General features: G+C 43.6%; 1 protein-coding gene across 2 annotated transcripts; it reads left to right on the forward strand.

Moving 5' to 3' along the window:
* The first annotated feature begins 12754 nt into the window (after nt 1-12754).
* cplx4c (complexin 4c) lies at nt 12755-24570 on the forward strand. 2 transcript variants are annotated; one of them, XM_024405183.2, is made up of 4 exons: nt 12756-12907; nt 13023-13228; nt 19510-19597; nt 23430-24570. In XM_024405183.2, the coding sequence occupies exons 2-4, from the start codon at nt 13062-13064 to the stop codon at nt 23655-23657; spliced, it is 483 nt and encodes a 160-aa protein (XP_024260951.1). In that variant the 5' UTR covers nt 12756-12907; nt 13023-13061; the 3' UTR covers nt 23658-24570. The 2 variants fall into 2 exon arrangements, with proteins under 2 accessions (XP_024260952.1, XP_024260951.1); XM_024405184.2 differs by having other exon boundaries at nt 12755-13228.
* Nucleotides 24571-26196: the final 1626 nt, after the last annotated feature.

Raw genomic sequence — 26196 nt, forward strand, 5'->3', positions numbered from 1 at the left:
TTCCCTGGCATGGATCCCACTACAGTAGAGACAGAAAACCCTTCCCTGGCATGGATCCCACTACAGTAGAGACAGAAAACCCTTCCCTGGCATGGATCCCACTACAGTAGAGACAGAAAACCCTTCCCTGGCATGGATCCCACTACAGTAGAGACAGAAAACCCTTCCCTGGCATGGATCCCACTACAGTAGAGACAGAAAACCCTTCCCTGGCATGGATCCCACTACAGTAGAGACAGAAAACCCTTCACTGGCATGGATCCCACTACAGTAGAGACAGAAAACCCTTCACTGGCATGGATCCCACTACAGTAGAGACAGAAAACCCTTCCCTGGCATGGATCCCACTACAGTAGAGACAGAAAACCCTTCACTGGCATGGATCCCACTACAGTAGAGACAGAAAACCCTTCCCTGGCATGGATCCCACTACAGTAGAGACAGAAAACCCTTCACTGGCATGGATCCCACTACAGTAGAGACAGAAAACCCTTCACTGGCATGGATCCCACTACAGTAGAGACAGAAAACCCTTCACTGGCATAGATCCCACTACAGTAGAGACAGAAAACCCTTCACTGGCATGGATCCCACTACAGTAGAGACAGAAAACCCTTCACTGGCATGGATCCCACTACAGTAGAGACAGAAAACCCTTCCCTGGCATGGATCCCACTACAGTAGAGACAGAAAACCCTTCCCTGGCATGGATCCCACTACAGTAGAGACAGAAAACCCTTCCCTGGCATGGATCCCACTACAGTAGAGACAGAAAACCCTTCCCTGGCATGGATCCAACTACAGGAGACAGAAAAGCATGGATCCCACTACAGTAGAGAAAACCCTTCCCTGGCATGGATCCCAGAAAACTGGCATGGATACAGTAGAGACAGAAAACCCTTCCTGGCATGGATCCCACTACAGTAGAGACAGAAAACCCTTCCCTGGCATGGATCCCACTACAGTAGAGACAGAAAACCCTTCCCTGGCATGGATCCAACTACAGGAGACAGAAAACCCTTCCCTGGCATGGATCCCACTACAGTAGAGACAGAAACCCTTCCCTGGCATGGATCCCACTACAGTAGAGACAGAAAACCCTTCCCTGGCATGGATCCCACTACAGTAGAGACAGAAAACCCTTCCCTGGCATGTATCCAACTACAGGAGACAGAAAACCCTTCCCTGGCATGGATCCCACTACAGTAGAGACAGAAAACCCTTCCTGGCATGGATCCCCACTACAGTAGAGACAGAAAACCCTTCCCTGGCATGGATCCCACTACAGTAGAGACAGAAAACCCTTCCCTGGCATGGATCCCACTACAGTAGAGACAGAAAACCCTTCCCTGGCATGGATCCCACTACAGTAGAGACAGAAAACCCTTCCCTGGCATGGATCCCACTACAGTAGAGACAGAAAACCCTTCCCTGGCATGGATCCCACTAGAGACAGAAAACCCTTCCCTGGCAGTAGAGACAGAAAACCCTTCCCTGGCATGGATCCAACTACAGTAGAGACAGAAAACCCTTCCCTGGCATGGATCCCACTACAGTAGAGACAGAAAACCCTTCCCTGGCATGGATCCCACTACAGTAGAGACAGAAAACCCTTCCCTGGCATGGATCCACTACAGGAGACAGAAAACCCTTCCCTGGCATGGATCCACTACAGGAGACAGAAAACCCTTCCCTGGCATGGATCCCACTACAGTAGAGACAGAAAACCCTTCCCTGGCATGGATCCAACTACAGGAGACAGAAAACCCTTCCCTGGCATGGATCCCACTACAGTAGAGACAGAAAACCCTTCACTGGCATGGATCCCACTACAGTAGAGACAGAAAACCCTTACTGGCATGGATCCCACTACAGTAGAGACAGAAAACCCTTCACTGGCATGGATCCCACTACAGTAGAGACAGAAAACCCTTCACTGGCATGGATCCCACTACAGTAGAGACAGAAAACCCTTCACTGGCATAGATCCCACTACAGTAGAGACAGAAAACCCTTCACTGGCATAGATCCCACTACAGTAGAGACAGAAAACCCTTCACTGGCATGGATCCCACTACAGTAGAGACAGAAAACCCTTCACTGGCATAGATCCCACTACAGTAGAGACAGAAAACCCTTCCTGGCATGGATCCCACTACAGTAGAGACAGAAAACCCTTCACTGGCATGGATCCCACTACAGTAGAGACAGAAAACCCTTCCCTGGCATGGATCCCACTACAGTAGAGACAGAAAACCCTTCACTGGCATGGATCCCACTACAGTAGAGACAGAAAACCCTTCACTGGCATGGATCCCACTACAGTAGAGACAGAAAACCCTTCACTGGCATGGATCCCACTACAGTAGAGACAGAAAACCCTTCACTGGCATGGATCCCACTACAGTAGAGACAGAAAACCCTTCACTGGCATAGATCTCACTACAGTAGAGACAGAAAACCCTTCACTGGCATAGATCCCACTACAGTAGAGACAGAAAACCCTTCACTGGCATGGATCCCACTACAGTAGAGACAGAAAACCCTTCCCTGGCATGGATCCCACTACAGTAGAGACAGAAAACCCTTCACTGGCATGGATCCCACTACAGTAGAGACAGAAAACCCTTCCCTGGCATGGATCCCACTACAGTAGAGACAGAAAACCCTTCCCTGGCATGGATCCCACTACAGTAGAGACAGAAAACCCTTCACTGGCATGGATCCCACTACAGTAGAGACAGAAAACCCTTCACTGGCATGGATCCCACTACAGTAGAGACAGAAAACCCTTCACTGGCATGGATCCCACTACAGTAGAGACAGAAAACCCTTAGAGACAGAAAACCCCTGGCATGGATCCCACTACAGTAGAGACAGAAAACCCTTCACTGGCATGGATCCCACTACAGTAGAGACAGAAAACCCTTCACTGGCATGGATCCCACTACAGTAGAGACAGAAAACCCTTCACTGGCATGGATCCCACTACAGTAGAGACAGAAAACCCTTCACTGGCATGGATCCCACTACAGTAGAGACAGAAAACCCTTCACTGGCATGGATCCCACTACAGTAGAGACAGAAAACCCTTCCCTGGCATGGATCCCACTACAGTAGAGACAGAAAACCCTTCCTGGCATGGATCCCACTACAGTAGAGACAGAAAACCCTTCCCTGGCATGGATCCAACTACAGGAGACAGAAAACCCTTCCCTGGCATGGATCCCACTACAGTAGAGACAGAAAACCCTTCCCTGGCATGGATCCCACTACAGTAGAGACAGAAAACCCTTCCCTGGCATGGATCCCACTACAGTAGAGACAGAAAACCCTTCCCTGGCATGGATCCAACTACAGGAGACAGAAAACCCTTCCCTGGCATGGATCCCACTACAGTAGAGACAGATAACCCTTCACTGGCATAGATCCCACTACAGTAGAGACAGATAACCCTTCCCTGGAATGGATCCCACTACAGTACAGACAAGGCTGATAGGTAAAGTCAGAATCGATTAGCTATAGGACCACAGGTGAGCTCCTGTCAGATAGTTAAACTTACACACAAAATATATTCCACATTCCACTGTTCCCAGGACAGTAATAAACATATGTATGCCATGCGTGCAAGCGTGTGTGTGTGTGTGTGTGTGTGTGTATGTGTGTGTGTGTGTGTGTGTGGGAGGGGGCGCACAGGGGTTTATGGGTAGGAGGATTATAGGTAGTGATTTGAATTAATCCTCCTATCCATCCTAGTGTAAGTAGATCTACTGTTTGTGTCTTGCCTGTAACCTTGAATGTTCCTGCATAACAGTAACGTACAGAACCAATACATACATTTCCCTCTAGGTCTAAATCTGCAGTAATTCAAATCAAATCAAATCAAATTTATTTATATAGCCCTTCGTACATCAGCTGATATCTCAAAGTGCTGTACAGAAACCCAGCCTAACACCCCAAACAGCAAGCAATGCAGGTGTAGAAGCACGGTGGCTAGGAAAAACTCCCTAGAAAGGCCAAAACCTAGGAAGAAACCTAGAGAGGAACCAGGCTATGTGGGGTGGCCAGTCCTCTTCTGGCTGTGCCGGGTGGAGATTATAACAGAACATGGCCAAGATGTTCATAAATGACCAGCATGGTCGAATAATAATAAGGCAGAACAGTTGAAACTGGAGCAGCAGCACAGTCAGGTGGAAGTTGAAACTGGAGCAGCAGCATGGCCAGGTGGACTGGGGACAGCAAGGAGTCATCATGTCAGGTAGTCCTGGGGCATGGTCCTAGGGCTCAGGTCAGTTGAAACTGGAACAGCAGCATGGCCAGGTGGACTGGGGACAGCAAGGAGTCATCATGTCAGGTAGTCCTGGAGCTCAGGTCCTAGGGCTCAGGTCCTCCGAGAGAGAGAAAGAAAGAGAGAAGGAGAGAATTAGAGAACGCACACTTAGATTCACACAGGACACCGAATAGGACAGGAGAAGTACTCCAGATATAACAAACTGACCCCAGCCCCCCGACACATAAACTACTAATTCAATCCAGTAATTCAAAACATGAATTAATTTAACTTGCCAGCCGAATCGAAGCCAGTGGAATAGTCCCAAAAATACAAACCTAGCCCAGTTAGCAAGCCTCATCATGCGTCCCTGAAAAAAACTGTCACACCCTGACCATAGAGAGCTGTTGATTCTCTGTTGGTCGGGGCGTGATAGTGACTAGGGTGGGTCATCTAGGTGATTAATGGTTTATGTTGGCCTGGTATGGTTCCCAATCAGAGACAGCTGTTTATCGTTGTCTCTGATTGGGGTCAAGCTCGAGACCCTGGGTCTCGACCCCGCCCTGTGCAACTGGGTACTGGACTTCCTGACGGGCCGCCCCCCGGTGGTGATGGTAGGCAACAACATCTCCTACCCGCTGATCCTCAACACTGGGGCCCCACAAGGGTGCGTTCTGAGCCCTCTCCTGTACTCCCTGTTCACCCACGACTGCGTGACCACGCACGCCTCCAACTCAATCATCAAGTTTGCAGACGACACAACAGTGGTAGGCTTGATTACCAACAACGACGAGACGGCCTACAGGGAGGAGGTGAGGGCCCTCGGAGTGTGGTGTCAGGAAAATAACCTCACACTCAACATCAACAAAACTAAGGAGATGATTGTGGACTTCAGGAAACAGCAGAGGGAACACCCCCCTATCCACATCGATGGAACAGTAGTGGAGAGGGCAGCAAGTTTTAAGTTCCTCGGCATACACATCACAGACAAACTGAATTGGTCCACTCACACAGACAGCATCGTGAAGAAGGCGCAGCAGCGCCTCTTCAACCTCAGGAGATGAAGAAATTCGGCTTGTCACCAAAAGCACTCACAAACTTCTACAGATGCACAATCGAGAGCATCCTGGCGGGCTGTATCACCGCCTGGTACGGCAACTGCTCCGCCCTCAACCGTAAGGCTCTCCAGAGGGTAGTGAGGTCTGCACAACGCATCACCGGGGGCAAACTACCTGCCTTCCAGGACACCTACACCACCCGATGTTACAGGAAGCCCATAAAGATCATCAAGGACATCAACCACCCGAGCCACTGCCTGTTCACCCCGCTATCATCCAGAAGGCGAGGTCAGTACAGGTGCATCAAAGCTGGGACCGAGAGACTAAAAAACAGCTTCTATCTCAAGGCCATCAGACTGTTAAACAGCCACCACTAACATTGAGTGGCTGCTGCCAACACACTGACACTGACACTGACTCAACTCCAGCCACTTTAATAATGGGAATTTATGGGAAATGATGTAAATATATCACTAGCCACTTTAAACAATGCTACCTTATATAATGTTACTTACCCTACATTATTCATCTCATATGCATACGTATATACTGTACTCTATCTCATCGACTGCATCCTTATGTAATACATGTATCACTAGCCACTTTAACTATGCCACTTTGTTTACATACTCATCTCATATGTATATACTGTACTCGATACCATCTACTGTATCTTGCCTATGCTGCTCTGTACCATCACTCATTCATATATCCTTATGTACATATTCTTTATCCCCTTACACTGTGTATAAGACAGTAGTTTTGGAATTGTTAGTTAGATTACTTGTTGGTTATTACTGCACTGTCGGAACTAGAAGCACAAGCATTTCGCTACACTCGCATTAACATCTGCTAACCATGTGTATGTGACAAATAAAATTTGATTTGATTTGATTTGATTGGAATATTTAGGCAGCCATTTCAGGCCTCCAGTGCGCCTCCACAGTCCAGTACATCCTGTGCCTCCTCCCCGCACTCGCCCTGAGGTGCATGTCACCAGCCCGGTACCACCTGTACCGGTCCCACGCATCAGGCCTCCAGTGCACCTCCACAGTCCAGTACGTCCTGTGCCTCCTCCCCGTACTCGCCCTGAGGTGCATGTCACCAGCCCGGTACCACCAGTGCCAGCACCACGCATCAGGCCTCCAGATTCTACAGTTGAAGTCGGAAGTTTACATACACTTAGGTTGGAGTCAATAAAACTTGTTTTTCAACCACTCCACACATTTCTTGTTAACAAACTATAGTTTTGGCAAGTCATTTAGGACATCAACTTTGTGCATGACAGAAGTATTTTTCCAACAATTGTTTACAGACAGATTATTTCACTTTCACTTCTGACCCACTGGAATTGTGATACAGTGTATCACAATTCCAGTGGGTCAGAAGTTTACATACAATAAGTTGACTGTGCCTTTAAACAGCTTGGAAAATTCCAGAAAATTATGTTATGGCTTTAGAAGCTTCTGATAGGCCAATTGACATCAGTTGAGTCAATTGGAGGTATAGCTGTGGATGTATTTCAAGGCCTACCTTCAAACTCAGTGCCTCTTTGCTTGACATCACAGGAAAATCGAAAGAAATCAGCCAAGACCTCAGAAAAACAACTGTAGACCTCCATAAGTCTGGTTAATCCTTGGGAGCAATTTCCAAAGGCCTGAAGGTACCACGTTCATCTGTACAAACAATTGTACGCAAGTATAAACACCCTGGGACCACGCAGCCGTCACACCACTCAGGAAGGAGATGCGTTCTGTCTCCTAATGTGCTTTGGTGCGAAAAGTGCAAATCAATCCCCGAACCTCAAAGGACCTTGTGAAGATGCTGGAGGAAACAGGTACAAAATTATCTATATCCACACAAAAACGAGTCCTATATCGATATAACCTGAAAGGCCCCTCAGCAAGGAAGAAGCCACTACTTCAAAACCGCCATAAAAAAAAGCCAGACTAAGGTTTGCAACTGCACATGGGGACAAAGATCATAAAATTTGAAGAAATGTCCTCTGGTCTGATGAAACAAAAAAAATAACTGTTTGGCCATAATGACCATTGTTATGTTTGGAGGGAAAAGTGTGAGGCTTGCAAGCTGAAGAACACCATCCCAACCGTGATGCACGGGGATGGCAACATCATGTTGTGGGGGTGCTTTGCTGTAGGAGGGTCTGGTGCACTTCACAAAATAGATGGCTTCATGAGGAAGGAAAATTATGTGGATACATTGAATCAACATTTCAAGACATCAGTCAGGAAGTTAAAGCTTGGTCTTCAATGGGTCTTCCAAATGGACAATGACCCCAAGCATACTTCTAAAGTTGTGGCAAAATGGCTTAAGGACAACAAAGTTGTATTGGAGTGGCCATCACAAAGCCCTGACCTCAATCCTATAGATAATTTGTGGGCAGAACTAAAAAGTGTGTTCGAGCAAGGAGGCCAACAAACCTGACTCAGTTACACCAGCTCTGTCAGGACAAATGGGACAAAATTCACCCAACTTATTGTGGGAAGCTTTCAGAAGGCTACCTGAAATGTTTGACCCAAGTTAAACTATTTAAAGGAAATGCTACCAAATACTAATTGAGTGTATGTAAACTTCTGACCCACTGGGAATGTGATGAAAGAAATAAAATATGAAATAAATCATTCTCTCTACTATTATTCTGACATTTCACATTCTTAAAATAAAGGGGTGATCCTAACTGACCTTAGACAGGGAATTTTTACTAGGATTAAATGTCAGGAATTGAATTAAAATGTATTTGGCTAAGGTGTATGTACACTGTATGTACAGACCCCTTATTCTAAAATGTATCAAATTATTTATTTCCCTCATCCATCTACACACAAAACCGCATAATGACAAAGCGAAAACAGGTTTTTAGAAATATTTGCTATTTTATTAAAAATAAAAAACAGAAATACCTTATTTACATAAGTATTCAGACCCTTTGCTATGGGACTCGAAATTGACCTCAGTTGCATCCTGTTTACATTGATCATCCTTGAGATATTTCTACAACTTTATTGTAGTCCAGCTGTGGTAAGTTCAATTGATTGTACAGGATTTGGAAAGCTGTCTATATAAGGTCCCACAGTTGACAGTGCAAATCCAAGCAATAAGGTCGAAGGAATTGTCGCAGAGCTCTAAGACATGATTGTGTCGAGTCACAGATCTAGGGAAGGATATCAAAAAAAATCTGCAGCATTGAAGATCCCCAAGAACAGTGGCCTCCATCATTCTTAAATGGAAGAAGTTTTGAACCACCAAGACTCTTTGTAGAGCTGGCCGCCCGGCCAAACTGAGCCATCTGGGGAGAAGGGCCTTGGTCAGTGAGGTGACCAAGAACCTGATGGGCACTCTGATAGAGCTCTAGAGTTCATATGGGGAGAAGGGAGGAAGTTCCAGAAGGACAACCATCTCTGGTAGAGTGGCCAGACGGAAGCCACTCCTCAGTAAAAGGCACATGTGAGCCCACTAGGAGTTTTCCAAAAGGCACCTAAAGACTCTCAGACCATGAGAAACAAGATAATCTGGTTTGATGAAACCAAGTTGAACTATTTGGCCTGAATGCCAAGGGCCACATCTGGAGGAAACCTGGCACCATCCCTACGGTGAAGAATGGTGGTGGCAGTATCATGCTGCTGACATGTTTTTCAGCAGTAGGGACTGGGAGATCTAGTCAGGATCGGGGGAAAGATAAACAAAATAAATCCTTGATGAAAACCTGTTACAGAGCACTCAGGACTTCAGACGGGGGCGAAGGTTCATCTTCCAACAGGACAACGATCCTAAGCACACAGCCAAGACAATGCAGGACTGGCTTCGAGACAAGTCTCTGAATGTCCTTGAATGGCCCAGCCAGAGCGTGGACTTGAACCCTATATAACGTCTCTGGAGAGACCTGAAAATTGACCTGACAGCGTTTGAGAGGATTTGCAAAGAAGAATGGGTGAAACTCACCAAATACAGGTGTACCAAGCTTATAGCGGCTGTAATCGCTGCCAAAGGTGCTTCAACAAATTCCCGTGGAAAGAGTATGAATACTTATGCAAATTTGATATTTTAGTTTTATATTTTCTATAAATTATTTTTTTAAACTCTAAAAACCTGTTTTTGCTTCGTCATTATGGGGTATTGTGATGTCATTATGGGGTATTGTGTGTAGATTGATGAGGGGGGAAAAGTATTCAATCCATTTTAGAATAAGGCTGTAAAGTAACAAAATGTGGAAAAAGTCAATGGGTCTGAATACTTTCAACTCTTTATGGTTCTTTATAGAACCTTTATGGAGAATGGTTCTAAACTCCGCAAAAAAAGCAACGTCCTCTCACTATCAAGGCACCTGCAAGTTCCTGGACATTTCTGGGCGGAATGACCCTAGTCCTCACCCTCCAATACAACAGCTCCCAGACGTGCTCAATGGGATTGAGATCCGTGCTCTTCGCTGGCCATGGCAGAACACTGACATTCCTGTCTTGCAGGAACACACACACAGAACGAGCAGTATGGCTGGTGGCATTGTCATGCTGGAGGGTCATGTCAGGATGAGCCTGCAGGAAGGGTACCACATGAGGAAGGAGGATGTCTTCCCTGTAATGCACAGCGTTGAGATTATCTACAATGACAACAAGCTCAGTCCGATGATGCCGTGACACACCGTCCCAGACAATGACGGACCCTCCATCTCCAAATCGATCCCGCTCCAGAGTACAGGCCTCGGTGTAACGCTCATTACTTCGACGATAAACGTGAATCGACCATCACCCCTGGTGAGACACAACTGCGACTCGTCAGTGAAGAGCACTTTTTGCCAGTCCTGTCTGGTCCAGCGACGGTGGGTTTGTGCCCATAGGCGACGTTGTTGCCGGTGATGTCTGGTGAGGACCTGCCTTACAACAGGCCTACAAGCCCTCAGTCCAGCCTCTCTCAGCCTATTACGCACAGTCTGAGCACTGATGGAGGGATTGTGCGTTCCTGGTGTAACTGTTGTTGACATCCTGTACCTGTCCTGAAGGTGTGATATTTGGATGTACCGATCCTGTGCAGGTGTCGTTACACGTGGTCTGCCACTGCAAGGACGCTGTCCGTCCTGTTTCCCTGTAGCGCTGTCTTAGGTGTCTCACAGTACGGACATTGCAATTTATTGCCCTGGCCGCATCTGCAGTCCTCATGCCTCATTGGAGCATGCCTGTGGCACGTTCTCGCAGATGAGCAGGGACCCTGGGCATTTTTCTTTTGGTGTTTTTCAGAGTCAGTAGAAAAGCCTCTTTAGTGTCCTAAGTTTTCATAACTGTGACCTTAATTGCCTACCGTCTGTAAGCTGTTCGCGTCTTAACGACCGTTCCACAGGTGCATATTCATTAATTGTTTATGGTTCATTGAACAAGCATGGAAAACAGTGTTTAAAGCTGTTACAATGAAGATCTGTGAAGTTATTTGGATTTTTAAGAATTATCTTTGAGAGACAGGGATCTGAAAAAGGGATGTTTCTTTTTTTGCTGAGTTTATAAAGAACCTTTGTTAATCTCAATGGTTCTTTGTAGATCCTTGTGAAGAAACCATACAGAGTTTATTATTTCTTAGGCGTTATTGTTGTGTTAATTGACAAGTTGAATCAGGTGTGCTAGCTCTGGAACCACTGGGAGTCTCTGGAGAGAATTGAGAATCACTCATTTAGTCAACTGTTCTCATTTTGACACAAGGCCATACAGTACGTGAGTCTTTCACAAGACACCATCACTGGTCAACAGATTCCATAAACTGGAATGACACTCACTAATGGTTGCAAAAAAAGAGCTGTGCGCAAACCAGGCCCCAAAATATTATAATTAGCCACTGCCCCTACATTGTAAGTACCATTAAAAGAAGAAAGAACCCTATTCTGAACTCCAAAGAACCATTGAAGGGCTCAAAGGATTATTTTAGTCAGTACGGTTCCACATAGAACCATCACCTTTCCCAAAGAACCACTGGACCTGGTGTATGTGGGGTTCAGGTAGTCTGACTGTGTGTGTGGGTTTCAGGTAGTCTAACTGTGTATGTGGGGTTCAGGTAGTCTGACTGTGTATGTGGGGTTCAGGTAGTCTAACTGTGTGTGTGGGGTTCAGGTAGTCAAACTGTGTGTGTGGGTTTCAGGTAGTCTAACTGTGTGTGTGGGGTTCAGGTAGTCTAACTGTGTGTGGGGTTCAGGTAGTCTAACTGTGTGTGTGTGGGTTTCAGGTAGTCTAACTGTGTGTGTGGGGTTCAGGTAGTCTAACTGTGTGTGTGGGGTTCAGGTAGTCTAACTGTGTGTGTGGGTTTCAGGTAGTCTGACTGTGTATGTGGGTTTCAGGTAGTCTGACTGTGTATGTGGGGTTCAGGTAGTCTAACTGTGTGTGTGGGGTTCAGGTAGTCTAACTGTGTGTGTGGGGTTCAGGTAGTCTGACTGTGTGTGTGTGTGGGGTTCAGGTAGTCTGACTGTGTGTGTGTGGGGTTCAGGTAGTCTGACTGTGTGTGCGGGGTTCAGGTAGTCTGACTATGTGTGTGGGGTTCAGGTAGTCTGACTGTGTCTGTGAGGTTCAGGTAGTCTGACTGTATAAGTGGGGGTTCAGGTAGTCTGACTGTGTGTGTGGGGTTCAGGTAGTCTGACTGTGTGTGGGGTTCAGGTAGTCTAACTGTGTGTGGGGTTCAGGTAGTCTGACTGTGTATGTGGGTTTCAGGTAGTCTGACTGTGTATGTGGGGTTCAGGTAGTCTAACTGTGTGTGTGGGGTTCAGGTAGTCAAACTGTGTGTTTGGGTTTCAGGTAGTCTAACTGTGTGTGTGGGGTTCAGGTAGTCTAACTGTGTGTGGGGTTCAGGTAGTCTAACTGTGTGTGTGGGTTTCAGGTAGTCTAACTGTGTGTGTGGGGTTCAGGTAGTCTAACTGTGTGTGTGGGGTTCAGGTAGTCTGACTGTGTATGTGGGTCTCAGGTAGTCTGACTGTGTATGTGGGGTTCAGGTAGTCTAACTGTGTGTGTGGGGTTCAGGTAGTCTAACTGTGTGTGTGGGGTTCAGGTAGTCTAACTGTGTGTGTGGGGTTCAGGTAGTCTGACTGTGTGTGTGTGGGGTTCAGGTAGTCTGACTGTGTGTGTGTGGTGTTCAGGTAGTCTGACTGTGTGTGGGGGTTCAGGTAGTCTGACTGTGTGTGTGGGGTTCAGGTAGTCTGACTGTGTCTGTGAGGTTCAGGTAGTCTGACTGTGTGTGTGGGGGGTTCAGGTAGTCTGACTGTGTATGTGGGGTTCAGGTAGTCTGACTGTGTGTGTGGGGTTCAGGTAGTCTGACTGTGTCTGTGAGGTCCGCGTCGTCTGACTTTGTGTGCGGTCCAGTGGTGAGGTCTGGCTGGTCAGCTCCTGGTCAGTACTGGTCAGTAGGCTACCTGTAATAAGCTAATCTCTTGAGCGGTTTTCCTCCAGACAGAATACATAGACACCCAGATCTCCTCACCTTGACAGACAAGAGCTTACGGTGACACCAGGGAAAGTTATACTCTACAGAACAACAATATCATCCCAGCTCTTCTTAAACTCTTCAAATCAAAAAAACATATTTTTGCACTGAGCAGGTCAACATTTTGGAATCCTTTTCTTAAAACTTGATTTAGCTACTTCTCTCACTCTACATTTGAGGCAGTTGTGGGCCTCTTTCTAACAACCTGCTGCCTTCCCCTTCCCATGTAGTGCTCCGCTGTAGTTCCGTAGCTCATCAGTTGGTCCAGGATGTCGTTCATGATGAAGGCCATGTTGGGGAGTAAGTTGAAGGATATGACTGGAGGAGGAGGAGGAGAGGTTGAGGTGCCAGCAGGCGATGTGAAGGAGACCCCTGAGTCTAAAGGAATGTCCAGAGAGGAGTTTGAGGACTACCAGCGACAGCTTATAGAGGAGAAGTGAGTAACCAACCAACCAATTAATCAACTGTTCAAGTTCTATTTGCATAGTGTTTTGACAAATTCATGATAAATTCATTATCCCTTAACCCTAGCTAAAACCCCCAAAGGTCAAAGTGTACCAATTCATTACCCCTTAACCCTAGCTAAAACCCTCAAAGAGCAAAGTGTATCAACGTGTCTTTCTTTATATCTGAACCTAAATCCAGATTTAGGCTAATATGAGGGATGGCTAATTTTCTCACAATAGCAGATTAGCAGATGAGGCAAGTCAGTGGAACAAAAAATATTTATGTTTCAAGACATATGTTTTTACATGCTATATTAACATACCGGACGGCAGGGTTTGGGAGTGGCAGATCACATGTCATCAGTTATGTTACCACCCAAACTTTGAAAAACTAGATAATTACTTCTTGGATTACTTTTAAATTCACAAAGGATGTTTTGCGAGAAAAAAAACAATTCATCATGACACGTTTTCTGTTTTCTCAATGACATTCAATTCAGAATTGAAAAAAAAAGGCGCATGTTTAAGTTCCACCTGAGCAAATCTGACCACAAGTCAGAGACCACTATGATGGCACATCATATGTGTTTGATGGGTCCTTTTTTTGTAGTCTTCTAATGGCTCTTCTGGGGAAAGGAATTAAAAGTTAACTGGAAAGTAATCAGATTATGTTACTGAGTTTGGGTAATCCAAAAGTTACGTTATTGATTATAATTTTGTACAGGTAACTAGAAATTGTAAGGGATTGCAATTAGAAAACAACTGTGGACAAGAAGACAGAAGCTGAGGAAAAGTTATATCATATAATGAAAACAGAAGATTTGTTTCATGCTAACGTGACATGAACTTGAACTCGCTACTTCCAGTAACCTTTCAGAACTTTAATGAAAAAAGGTGCTAGCTGGCCTAAATGAATAACTGGAAAAGGTACTAGCTGGCCTAAATTAATAACTGAAAAAGTACTAGCCGGCCTAAATGAATAACTGAAAAAGTGCTAGCTGGCCTAAATGAGTAACGCAAAAGGTGCCGGCTGGCCTGAATGAGTAATGCAAAAGGTGCTAGCTTCCTAAATGATTAATGCGAAAGGTGCCAGCTGGCCAAAATGAATAACGAAAAGGTGCTAGCTGGTCTAAATGATTAATGCAAAAGGTGCTAGCTAGCCTAAACGAAAAATGTATAAGGTGCTAGCTGGCCTAAATGAATAACACAAAAGGTGCTAGCCGGCATAAATGAAAAATGCAGAAGGTACTATCTGGCCTAAACGAATAACGCAAACAGTCCTAGCTGGCCTAAATGAATAACACAAAAGGTACTAGCTGACCTAACAGAATATTGAAAAAGGTGCTAGCTGGCCTAAATGAATAACACAACAGGTGCTAGCTGGCCAAAATGAATAATGAAAAGGTACTAGCTGGCCTAAATGAATAATGAAAAGGTGCTAGCTGGCCTAAATGAATAACACAACAGGTGCTAGCTGGCCAAAATGAATAATGAAAAGGTACTAGCTGGCCTAAATGAATAATGAAAAGGTATTAGCTGGCCAAAATGATTAAAGCAAAAGGTGATAGCTGGCCTAAATGATTAAAGCAAAAGGTGCTAGCTGGCCTAAATGATTAAAGCAAAAGGTGCTAGCTGGCCTAAATTAATAATGTACAAGGTATTAGCTGGCCTAAATGATTAAAGCAAAAGGTGCTAGCTGGCCTAAATGAATAATGTACAAAGTGCTAGCTGGCCTAAATTAATAATGCAAAAGGTGCTAGCTGGCCTAATTTACCAGCAAAACATTTTGATGCTACAGACAATAACATCTACTACAACTCTGAGACCTTTCTAGCTTCATAACATGAGTGTAGAGTGTGTCAATGTTAAAGTCACAACCAATCTTCCAGGGGTCTGTCTAAGAGCAGCAGAGGTAGTGGCATTACAGTCTGATAACTAACACAGTAACACATTATGTCTGATAACTAACACAGTACTACAGAGTGTCTCTGTAAGGGGGGTGAGTACTGGCGGCAGAGAAGTCAGACGCAGGAGAGAAAACTGTGTTTCCAGCAGAGTAGTTTATGAAACAAAAACTCACCGTGCAACATTACAAATATAACAAATGGGTACAATACCCTACGCACGCCAGGACAAACGTGCACAAACACTTACAAATAGCAATCACCGACAAACACATGAGGGGGAACAGAGGGTTAAATACACAACATGTAATTGATGAGATTGAAAATGAAAAGAGGATCAACGATGGCTAGAAAGTCGGTGACTTCAACCGCCGAACGCCACCCGAACAAGGAGAGGGACCAACTTCAGTGGAAGTCGTGACAGTGTCTGATAACTAACACAGTACCACATTATGTCTGATAACTAACACAGTACCACATCATGTCTGATAACCACATTATGTCTGATAACTAACACAGTACCACATTATGTGTCTGACATCTTCTACACAGAGTAGAGGTGTATAAGAGGTATATAAAGCCCTGCTGTGTATCATATAAACACTGGTTGAGTGGTTTAGTGATTAGCCTAATTTCAACACTAGCTGCCTGTCAAGCCATGAGTGTCTGTCTCTCACAGAGGGGCGGGTAGAGCAGAACGACAGGCACATGGTGTTACGTGTTGGTGTGCATGAGAGCAAGTGTGTGTGTGTGTGTGTGTGTGTGTGTGTGTGTGTGTGTGTGTGTGTGTGTGTGTGTGTGTGTGTGTGTGTGTGTGTGTGTGGGTGGGTGTGAGGCTCAGGTGATGTCAGTGAAAGGCAGAAATAAAAACTGTAGGCTGTAGTCTCCAGGCAGCATGGCTTATTGTAATGACTGGGGGCTGTATCTCATTAGGCTCATGTAAGCCAGGCCAGGCAGGGGTCAGGGAGATTAGGATCTGGGTTACTGTCTTCCGACAGGTGGCGTCACCACAGCAACATGTCGATGCTAGTCCCTCCAATAACTCTGAAGTAAGATAATGCTATTCTGGTGTAATAACTGACCAGCGCTGTGCTCCAGACAACCCTTGTTCTTCTTCTTGTTATTATTTTACGTCTTCTTCTTTAACTTCTTCTTCTTCTTCTTTTACATTCTTCTTCTTTTACCTCTTCATCTTCTTTTACATTCTTCTTCTATTACTTCTTCTTCATCTTCTTTTACATTCTTCTTCTTTTACTTCCTCCTCTCTTCCTTTTCCTGCTCCACTGCTATTGCTCCAGAGTCAGCAACTGGTAACCACACATGCTCCAACCCGTAATAACACATCTGCCACCCTCAACACTGGAGCCCCTCAGGGGTGTGTGTTTAGTCCCCTCTTGTACTCCCTGTTCACCAATGACTGTGTGGCCATGTATGACTCATATCAAATCAAATCAAACTTTATTTGCCACATGCGTCGAATACAACAAGTGTAGACTTTACCATGCTTACTTACAAGCCCTTAACCAACAGTGCAGTTCAAGAAGAAGAAAATATTTACCAAGTAGGCTAAAATAAAAAGTCATATTAAAAAGTAACACAATAACAATAACATTAACGAGGCAATATACAGGGGAACCGGTACCGAGTCAGTGTGCAGGGGAACAGGCTAGTTGAGGTACTGTACATGTAGGTGGGGGCGAAGTGACTTTGCATAGGTAACAAACAAACAGTGAGTAGCAGCAGTGTACAAAAGGGAGGGGGGGGTGTCAATGTACATTTTCCAGTGGCGATTTTTATAAGTTGTTCAGCAGTCTAATGGCTTGGGGGTAGAAGCTGTTGAGGAGCCTTTTGGTCCTAGACTTGGCGCTCCGGTACCACTTGCTGTACGGCAGCAGAGAAAACAGTCTATAACTTGGGTGACTGGAGTCTCTGACAATTTTATGGGTTTTCCTCTGACACCGCCTATTATATAAGTCCTGGAAGGCAAATGATGTACTGGGCCGTTCGCACTACCCTCTGTAGCACCTTACAGTCAGATGCAGAGCAGTTACCATACCAGGCAGTGATGCAACCGGTTAGGATGCTCTCGATGGTGCAGCTGTAGAACCTTTTGAGGATCTGGGAAACCATTCCAAATCTTTTCAGTCTCCTGAGGGGGAAAAGGTTTTGTCGTGCCCTCTTCACAACTGTCTTGGTATGTTTGGACCATGATAGTTCGTTGGTAATGTGGACACCAAGGAACTTGAAACTCTTGACCAGCTCCACTACAGTCCCGTCGATGTTAATGGGGGGCCTGTTTGGCCCATATTTTCCTGTAGTCTACGTTCTGTTCCTTTATCTTGCTCACGTTGAGGGAGAGGTTGTTGTCCTGGCACCACACTGCCAGTTCTCTGACCTCCTCCTTATAGGCCGTCTCATCGATGATCAGGCCTACCACTGTTGTGTCATCAGCAAACTCAATGATGGTGTTGGAGTCGTGTTTGGCCACGCAGTCATGGGTGAACGGGGAATACAGGAGGGGACTAAGTACACACCCTTGAGGGGCCCCAGTGTTAAGGATCAGTGTTGCAGATGTTGTTGTTGTCTACTCTTACCACCTGGGGGTGGCCCATCAGGAAGTCCAGGATCCAGTTGCAGAGGAAGGTGTTTAGTTCCAGAGTCCAACACCATCATCAAGTTTACTGATGACACGACGGTGGTAGGCCAGATCCCCAACGGCGATGAGACAGCATACAGGGAGGAGGTATGCTGACCTGGCAGTGTGGTGCCAGGACGACAACCTCTCCGGGCGAGCGCACCCTCATCCACATCGACAGGGTTTTAGTGGAGCGGGTTGAGAGATTCAAGTTTCCCCAGTGTCCACATCACTAATTACTTAATATGGTCCACACGAGCACAGCCGTGAAGAAGGCTCCACAGTTCCGCTTCCCCCTCAGGAGATGATTTTGCATGGCACCTCAGATCCTCAAAAAGTTGTAGATCGGCTTGGTTTGGTTTGACATTGGATAGCCTATTTCTGGGGCAAGTTAGGGACCGAAATTTCACAATGTAAATGGGACAATATTTTAATGTTGCACATCTTTTAGTTGTCTCATTAAATGCTTTCAATATTTCTATATGCATTTCTACAATTTGTAGTTGGTTTGAGTTGTTTAGGTCATTGAAATTTGGGGCAATTGACATTATAAAACATTGTGTAATTTAATGTTGGTCCCTAACGTTCCCCAAAGGGATATCGAATGTCAAACCAAATTGACCATGAGCATTACGATCGGGTCCATGCAGCTGTGCTCCAAAAGGTTTAATTGGGTGCTCCTGTGGACATGTGGACAGGATAGAAATAAACCCAACCCAAGTAAAAACTGTTACGGTACCCTTCATTATGTGACAAACACTTTTTGTATCATCTCACAAATCTCAGTTTTGGACGAGACTGACTATTTGACCAAAATTATCCTATTTACATTTTGTAGTCAATTTTGACAGTAAATGTTTCAGACTCACATCGATGCCACATAGGCTATATTCAAAACGAGAAGTTACTTTTTAAGGGAAGTCGTTTGTTAAAGACGTCCTCCAGTGATTTTTGAACTTGTTGAAAAGTAATATCCCAGGTATAAATACAGTAAACACACTGAAGAGTAGAAAATATGTTGAACAAAATAGTCTCAGTAAGGTACAGTATTTATAAGTCATATTCTTAAAAATCAAGTTAAATATTTAACAATAAAAAATTACAGCCAAAATTAGAGACTGTCACTTTAAGGACAGATTTGGGTCACAGAGGCAGAGTTCTATCCCTCAAGTCTACACTGGCTTGGTATGGAGGAACATCTACATCCATACTTAACAACATGGTTAAAATAGAGCTTATAAGTCTATCTATCTTTTCCCTAAAGGAAACCCAAGGACCTGCATACAGTCTGACCTTAGTCCCCCTCTAATCAAAGACATGAGGGACAATTTACTTTGTCCTTATATGAAGAAGAAGAAAAAAACATCACCAAAAGATGCTAAACACTCAAATTGTATACCGTAATATATTGAGGCAAATACTGTAATCTTGCTTAGTCAAGTTGTTGCTGTCATTATAATCCCTTCCTACCTGGCCGCCATTGGAATTTCATGAACCTATTGTTCCCAACCCTATCTCTCGCCAGGACCATCTCTATCTCCACCTACCTGACCATATCCTATATATGATATATCTAGGGCCCAAGGTTTCTCCTGGTCAGGTTAGGTTGTCAGTAAACATTTCCTAGCCTTTTGGTTTTTATATGTATTAATTGATGTGAGTTTGCTTCCATATCTATAGAATTAACACACTTGAGGGAGTTAAATCGAAGTGACTTTCTTTCCCCTTGCAGGATGGAGCGGGACAAGGAGTTTGCCACAAAGAAGGCGGAGAGGGCCAACCTGAGGTCCTGCCTGCGGGACAAGTACCGCCTACCTGAGGTAAGGGCTGACTTACTGTCGGCCCAGGGTTGGTGACTAAATGATTACATGTTACGTGGTAGTGATGGCTGTTTAACAGATAAAAGCTGTTTTCAGTCTCTCAGTCCCAGCTTTGATGCACCTATTCTGACCTCACCTTCTGGATGGTAGCGGGGTGAACAGGCAGTGGCTCAGGTGGTTGTTGTCTTTGGTGGTCTTTTTGGCATTCCTGTGACATCCGGTGCTGTAGGTGTCCTGGAGGGCAGGTAGTTTGCCTCCGGTTATGCTTGGTGCAAACCGCACCTCCCTCTGGAGAGCCTTGCGGTTGAGGGCGGTGCAGTTGCCGTACCAGGAGGGGATACAGCCCGACAGGATGCTCTCAACTGTGCATCTATTGGAGTTTGTCAGGGTTTTAGGTGACAAGCCTTCTTCACCACACTGTCTGTGTGGGTGGACCATTTCAGTTTGTCTGTGATGTGTATGCTGAGGAACTTAAAACTTTCCACCTTCTCCACTACTATCCTGTCAATGTGGTTAGGCGTGTGCTCCCTCTGCTGTTTCCTGAAGTCCACGATCATCTCCTTTGTTTTGTTGACGTTGAGTGAGAGGTTGTTTTCCTGACACCACACTTTGAGTGCCCTCACCTTCTCCCTGTAGGCAGTCTCGTTGTTGTTGTCGTTGTTGTTAATCAAGCCCACTACTGTTGTGTCGTCTGCAAACTTGATGATTGAGTTGGAGGCGTGCATGGCCACGCAGTCATGGGTGAACAGGGAGTACAGGAGGGGGCTGAGCACACACCCTTGTGCGAAGTGGAGACGTTGTTCTAATGCCTCTTAAGGGGAAAGTAATCCAAAAGTAACAAAGTATTCTGATTATATTACTGAATTTGGGTAATCCAAAAGGTTCCTTACTAATATTACTTGTTAGATATTACTTCACTGTCGGAGCTAGAAATACAAGCATTTCGCTAAACCTGCAATAACATCTGCGAATCACGTGTATGTGACCAATACAATTTGATTTGATTTGATTTAGAAAGTAACGTAATCAACTCTGTGTAGGCCTGACTACTAACTTCAGATACGTGAAACTTAAAACACATGAGTTAGCCCTTAGCCTCGAATTATCACGTTGATCCCCTGTAGACAATGGAAACATGACTGTCAGAGACCAATCAGTTCTGGCCATATATATATATATACATATATATATATGTATATATATATATATATATATATATATATATATATATATATATATATATATATATATATATATATATATATATACTGTATATATACTGTATATATATGGGTAAAAGTCTTATAAGGTTTTCAAAGTAGCAAAAAAATAAAACAGCAATTACAATTCCCAAAAGGCTTTTTTATGTTCATTGGAGTGTCACCTATGCCTTTATATTAGTTATATTCAAGAATAACGCCAATAAATATTTTTTTATGTACCCAAGGAAAATGTCATTCAGTATAACACTGAATGTTGTTTTTAATTGTTTTAATTTTATGCCCATTTTTCAAAATCACTAGGTTATATATTCATGCTTAGACTGGCAGAAATATAACTCCCCAGAAAAAATGACATTATTTTATTTTGAAAATCACATATTAGATGTGTCACAGGTACAACTCAAAATTTGTTGAAGGTTTTTTACACAAAACTTCCTGCCTTACACTGAAAAAAAATCTAAAGTCTATTAAAATATCTTTCCCATCATCCTTTGTGATGTGTTTTTGTCTCTCTGAGTCAACAAAACAATATTTGTATTTTAATATAAAATACTGGTGTTATACTGTGTGACAATATTTTGTTACCCTGAATAACGCATATCACTACGGCCCACAAATATTGATTAAAGGTGAATCCTTCAACAATAACAATAATGATCCGATGAACTATTATTAGTAGCAGCAATAGTATTTGTCTTTTAGCTATTTTTTAAGTTATAAAACTTTAAAAAATGGTTTGACATTGTAAAAACAGGATAAGATGTTTAAAATGTGCAGGCTAGCTGAACTTAGATCTCTTCCAAACTAGAGAGAGAGAGAGAGAGAGAAATGACCCATACGCCACACACATAAAGAACATGGGTTTTACTAGCAACATAGTTCTCCCTTTTTCTCTCAAACATGTGTTGTTAATATTTCATTGCTAATGTTAATAATAATCAATTTACTATCATTTGAATTTACATTGCATTAAGTTGCATAATTACACAATTAATATATAATAGTTATTGTTGTAGTCATTAATTGTTACACTGTAACTGGTCAATTTCAATTCAATGCAGGTACACAAATGCAATTTCAAGATACCTACACAAAATAGCTCCATAAAATGCCCATCAAACTACTTCAATTCAAACTTGCATTGTCTTCATTTTTCATAAAGTGCCCGAAATGTGAAGCAGCTATTAACTAATATAATTCATAATCCATTTTTAATCCATAATTGTGTGTGTGTGTGTGTGTGTGTGTGTGTCATATTATATTAACTAATATAATTCATCAGTTATATCTTAACTGTAGTGCAATAAAACATTAACTACAGTGTAATAGTGCAACCTAATGTTAGGCGTTATCCACCCAGCTTTATATCCTATTCTGTTGCTGACAGAAGCATGAAACCATGAAAACAATACCTTGCTTTTCTTCTGGCTAGTCTTTCCTCCCTAGAAACTGGATCTGCGTTAATCTTTTGTCTGTGCCTTGCAGCCCTCTCCTTATTAGACAATGGCATCTATAGTATAAAGATAATGTGCCTTGAAATATCTTAAAATGCCATAAAATTGTTTATTATTATCATATTCAGTATTCATACAACATGTAAATATGAATTGCATGATTAAATGTTGTAAACTAGTGAAAACATGGGATAACAAAGCTAATGTCATTCAGCATAACGGGTGACATTGTGGTTTAACATTAAACTTTTGTTGTGCTGAAGGATAAAACGGATGGATTTCATACATAAACATATTTAACTGCCAGTTCCTTGGCCACCCATATAAAGTAAAATTATCCTTACTTTTCATATTTAATATAGCTTTTTATAAAATAATAGCATTAAAAGTATGTTGTACTGAAGGACATGTGTTTTTGTTATAAAGGTTACTAGAGGGTGAAAAGGTGAAATCATCAAATATTTCAGAGATTTACTCACCTCATCACATTGGGTCTTCTTTGGGTCTTCTTTGTGATGTCACACATTGTCACATGATTACATCACAAGAACCCACTGGGGAGCTAAGCACAGCCAATCAGAATGAGTTTTTCCTCACAAAAGGGCTTTATTACAGACAGAAATACTCCTCAGTTTCATCAGCTGTCGAAGGTGACTGGTCTTAGATGATCCCGCAACTGAAGAAGCTGGATGTGGAGGTCCTGGGCTGGCGTGGTTACACGGGGTCTGTGGTTGTGCGGCCGGTTGGACGTATTTCCAGATTCTCTAAATTGACGTTGGTGTCAGCTTAATGGTAGAGAAACGATCATTAAATTATCTGGCAACAGCTCTGGTGGGCAATCCTTCAGTCAACATGCCATTTGCATGCTCCCTCAAAACTTGAGACAGCTGTGGTATTGTGTTGTGTGACAAAACTGCACAACCAGCACAAGGCGCACCTGTGTAATGATCACGCTGTTTAATCAGCTTCTGGACATGCCACAACTGTCAGGTGGATGGATTATCTTGACAAATGAGAAATGCTCACTAACAGGGATGTATGGAACATTTCTGGGATGTTTTATTTCATCTCATGAAACATGGGACCAACACTTTACATGTTGTATTCATATTTTTGTTCAGTGTATATATTTCTGACTATGTGTCTGTTTCTCAGAGTGGCCAGGACGAAGCCATGGTGAAGATGGCGGGAGACGACCTGGATCTCCCTGAGGACCTAGCCAAGATGGTGGATGAGGATGAGGAGGAGGAGGCGGTGAATGACTCACTACTAGGACAGCTACATCAACTGCAGAACATGGACATGGACCAGCTGAAGACCAAAGCCCAGACCACCATGACAGAGATACAACAGGTGGCTGAGGAGAAGTGTGTCGTCATGTGAAGAGTGATCATCAGACTTCTTCTACCCATTGTTCTTTCTTCAGCAGTTAAGCAGTCCATTGTGTGAACTTCTACGTCAAGTGGGATTTACCCAACAAGCACCAAGCCTACGTCTTTGTTATAATTATACAATATTGCATGTTTAATCTTCACAGAACCTCCTAATCACTCTGTTATTCAGTTGCCTCAGAAAATATGAATTACTGAGGCGCTGTGAAATCATACTGTATATTGTTGCTAATGACGATCACCTCCTCTCTGTTCAACTTCCACACAGAAACAGAATTAATAGAATAGACAAAGCCCCTCAGTCCATGGGTATTTGACTGGTACACTCAATATGGCCGCCGGTCCACCCATCACAAAATGTTGACTTCAATGGGAATATCTGTTCTAGTAATTATATTTTTATGCATCCACATCCGAAACGGTTGAAACAGAGTCCAGACTGAGTATTTGAACTTTCACACTAATAATTCTATATTAAACTGATTATGGCAGTAGGCCGAGAAAGGAAAAAGACATGTAAACACCTTACTCTGCTTATGTCAATTGGCGTGAGGTCAAAATCAAAGGAAGCATACATCGATTTACAACACCTGGTTTTCTGAGCATTCTTTCAAATTGTTAGGCCATGTAAACAGTTTAATCGGCATTCCAGTAGCATTGCAGCTGTGTATTTGCTTCCCTCTTATGCACGAGTTAAGTGAGTTTAGGAAATACTGAAAGTCTGCATCTCAGAAGTAGTTTACACATGCAAACTTTATATGTACAAACTCAGAATCAAATAGGCTTCGAAAAATTACATGGTCACTGGGGTTGAACGTTTATTTTGATTCACGATTTTCTTCATTAATAAAAGTCTCACAGGATTATTAGGGAAATCGTTTATCCTCTATGGGATTGTGTGTGCCCCCCCCGCGGGGCGATTGAGCTAACGTAGGCTAAGAAGATTAGCATGAGGTTGTAAGTAACAAAAAAAATCCCAGGAGATAGACATATCTGATATGGGCAGAAAGCTTAAATTCTTGTTAATCTAACTGCACTGTCCAATTAACAGTTGCTATTACAGTGAAATAATACCATACTATTGTTTGAGGAGAGTGCACAATTATGAACTTGAAAAAATATTAATAAACGAATTAAGCACATTTGGGCAGTCTTCATACAACATTTTGAACAGATGGTTCATTGGATCAGTCTAAAACGTTGCATGTACACTGCTGCCATCTAGTGGACAAAATCGAAATTGTGCCTGGGCTGGAATAATACAATATGGCCTTTCTCTTGCATTTCAAAGATGATGGTACAAAACAAATAAATAAAAAACGCATGCTTTTTTCTTTGTGTTATCTTTTACCAGATATAATGTGTTATATTATCTTACATTCATTTCACATTTCCACAAACTTCAAAGTGTTTCCTTTCAAATGGTATCAAGAATATGCATATCCTTGCTTCACATCCTGAGCTACAGGCAGTTAGATTTGGGTATTGCAAAGCATGTAAACATTTCAAACAAACTATTATATTAATCTGACTATCCACAATAATGGTATTATTGCGTGCATGTACAATACATGAAAATACAAATAAATTAAACTAGAATAAGATGATCTGTCTATAGTTAAAAGCATACATTGTCAGATTATTTTTACATTTTTCTGCTGCGTAGTAACGAAAAATAAAATACATATTATGAGCAAGTCTTATTGATTAGGTAAACCGTATAGATAATCTGAAGGCTATATGTGTTGTCCAAAATGTAAAACAGTTGTTTGCTGTATAGAGGTCAGGAGTTTCAAACATACTGTACATTTCCCCATACATACCCATCCAATCCAGCCTGCGGGTGGTAGGAGTTAATTTTTTGATTTTACCTTTATTTAACTAGGCAAGTCAGTTAAGAACACATTCTTATTTACAATGACAGCCTAGCAACAGTGGGCCTTGTTCAGGGGCAGAATGACACATTTTTACCTTTCGATCCACCAACCTTTCGTTTACTGGCCCAATTCTCTAACCACTAGGCTACCTGCTGCCCCGCAGGTAGCCTTATAGGTGATGGGAGGGAATAGTTGATGAGTGTTGAGGGGTAAGGGGTGAGGGAGCTGGTATTTCTGTTAAGGGGTGAGGGGTAAGGGGTGGGGAGTTAAGGGGTGATGGGTAAATGGGGCTGAGAGGTAAATGGGGTGAGGGGTAAATGGGGTGAGGGGTAATGGGTAATGGGGGTAAGGGGTGAGGGGTAAATGGGGAGAGGGGTCATGGGTAATGGGGGTAAGGGGTGAGGGGTAATGGGTAATGGGGGTATGGGGTGAGGGGTAAATGGGGGTAAGGGGTGAGGGGTAAATGGGGTGAGGGGTAAATGGGGTGAGGGGTAATGGGGGTATGGGGTGAGGGGTAATGGGGGTGAGGGGTAAATGGGGTGAGGGGTAATGGGTTAAGGGGTGAGGGGTAAATGGGGTAAGGGGTAATGGGGGTAAGGGGTGAGGGGTAAATGGGGTGAGGGGTAATGGGTAATGGGGGTAAGGGGTGAGGGG

Source organism: Oncorhynchus tshawytscha, linkage group LG10 (assembly GCF_018296145.1).
Source record: "Oncorhynchus tshawytscha isolate Ot180627B linkage group LG10, Otsh_v2.0, whole genome shotgun sequence".
Classification (NCBI taxonomy): domain Eukaryota; kingdom Metazoa; phylum Chordata; class Actinopteri; order Salmoniformes; family Salmonidae; genus Oncorhynchus; species Oncorhynchus tshawytscha.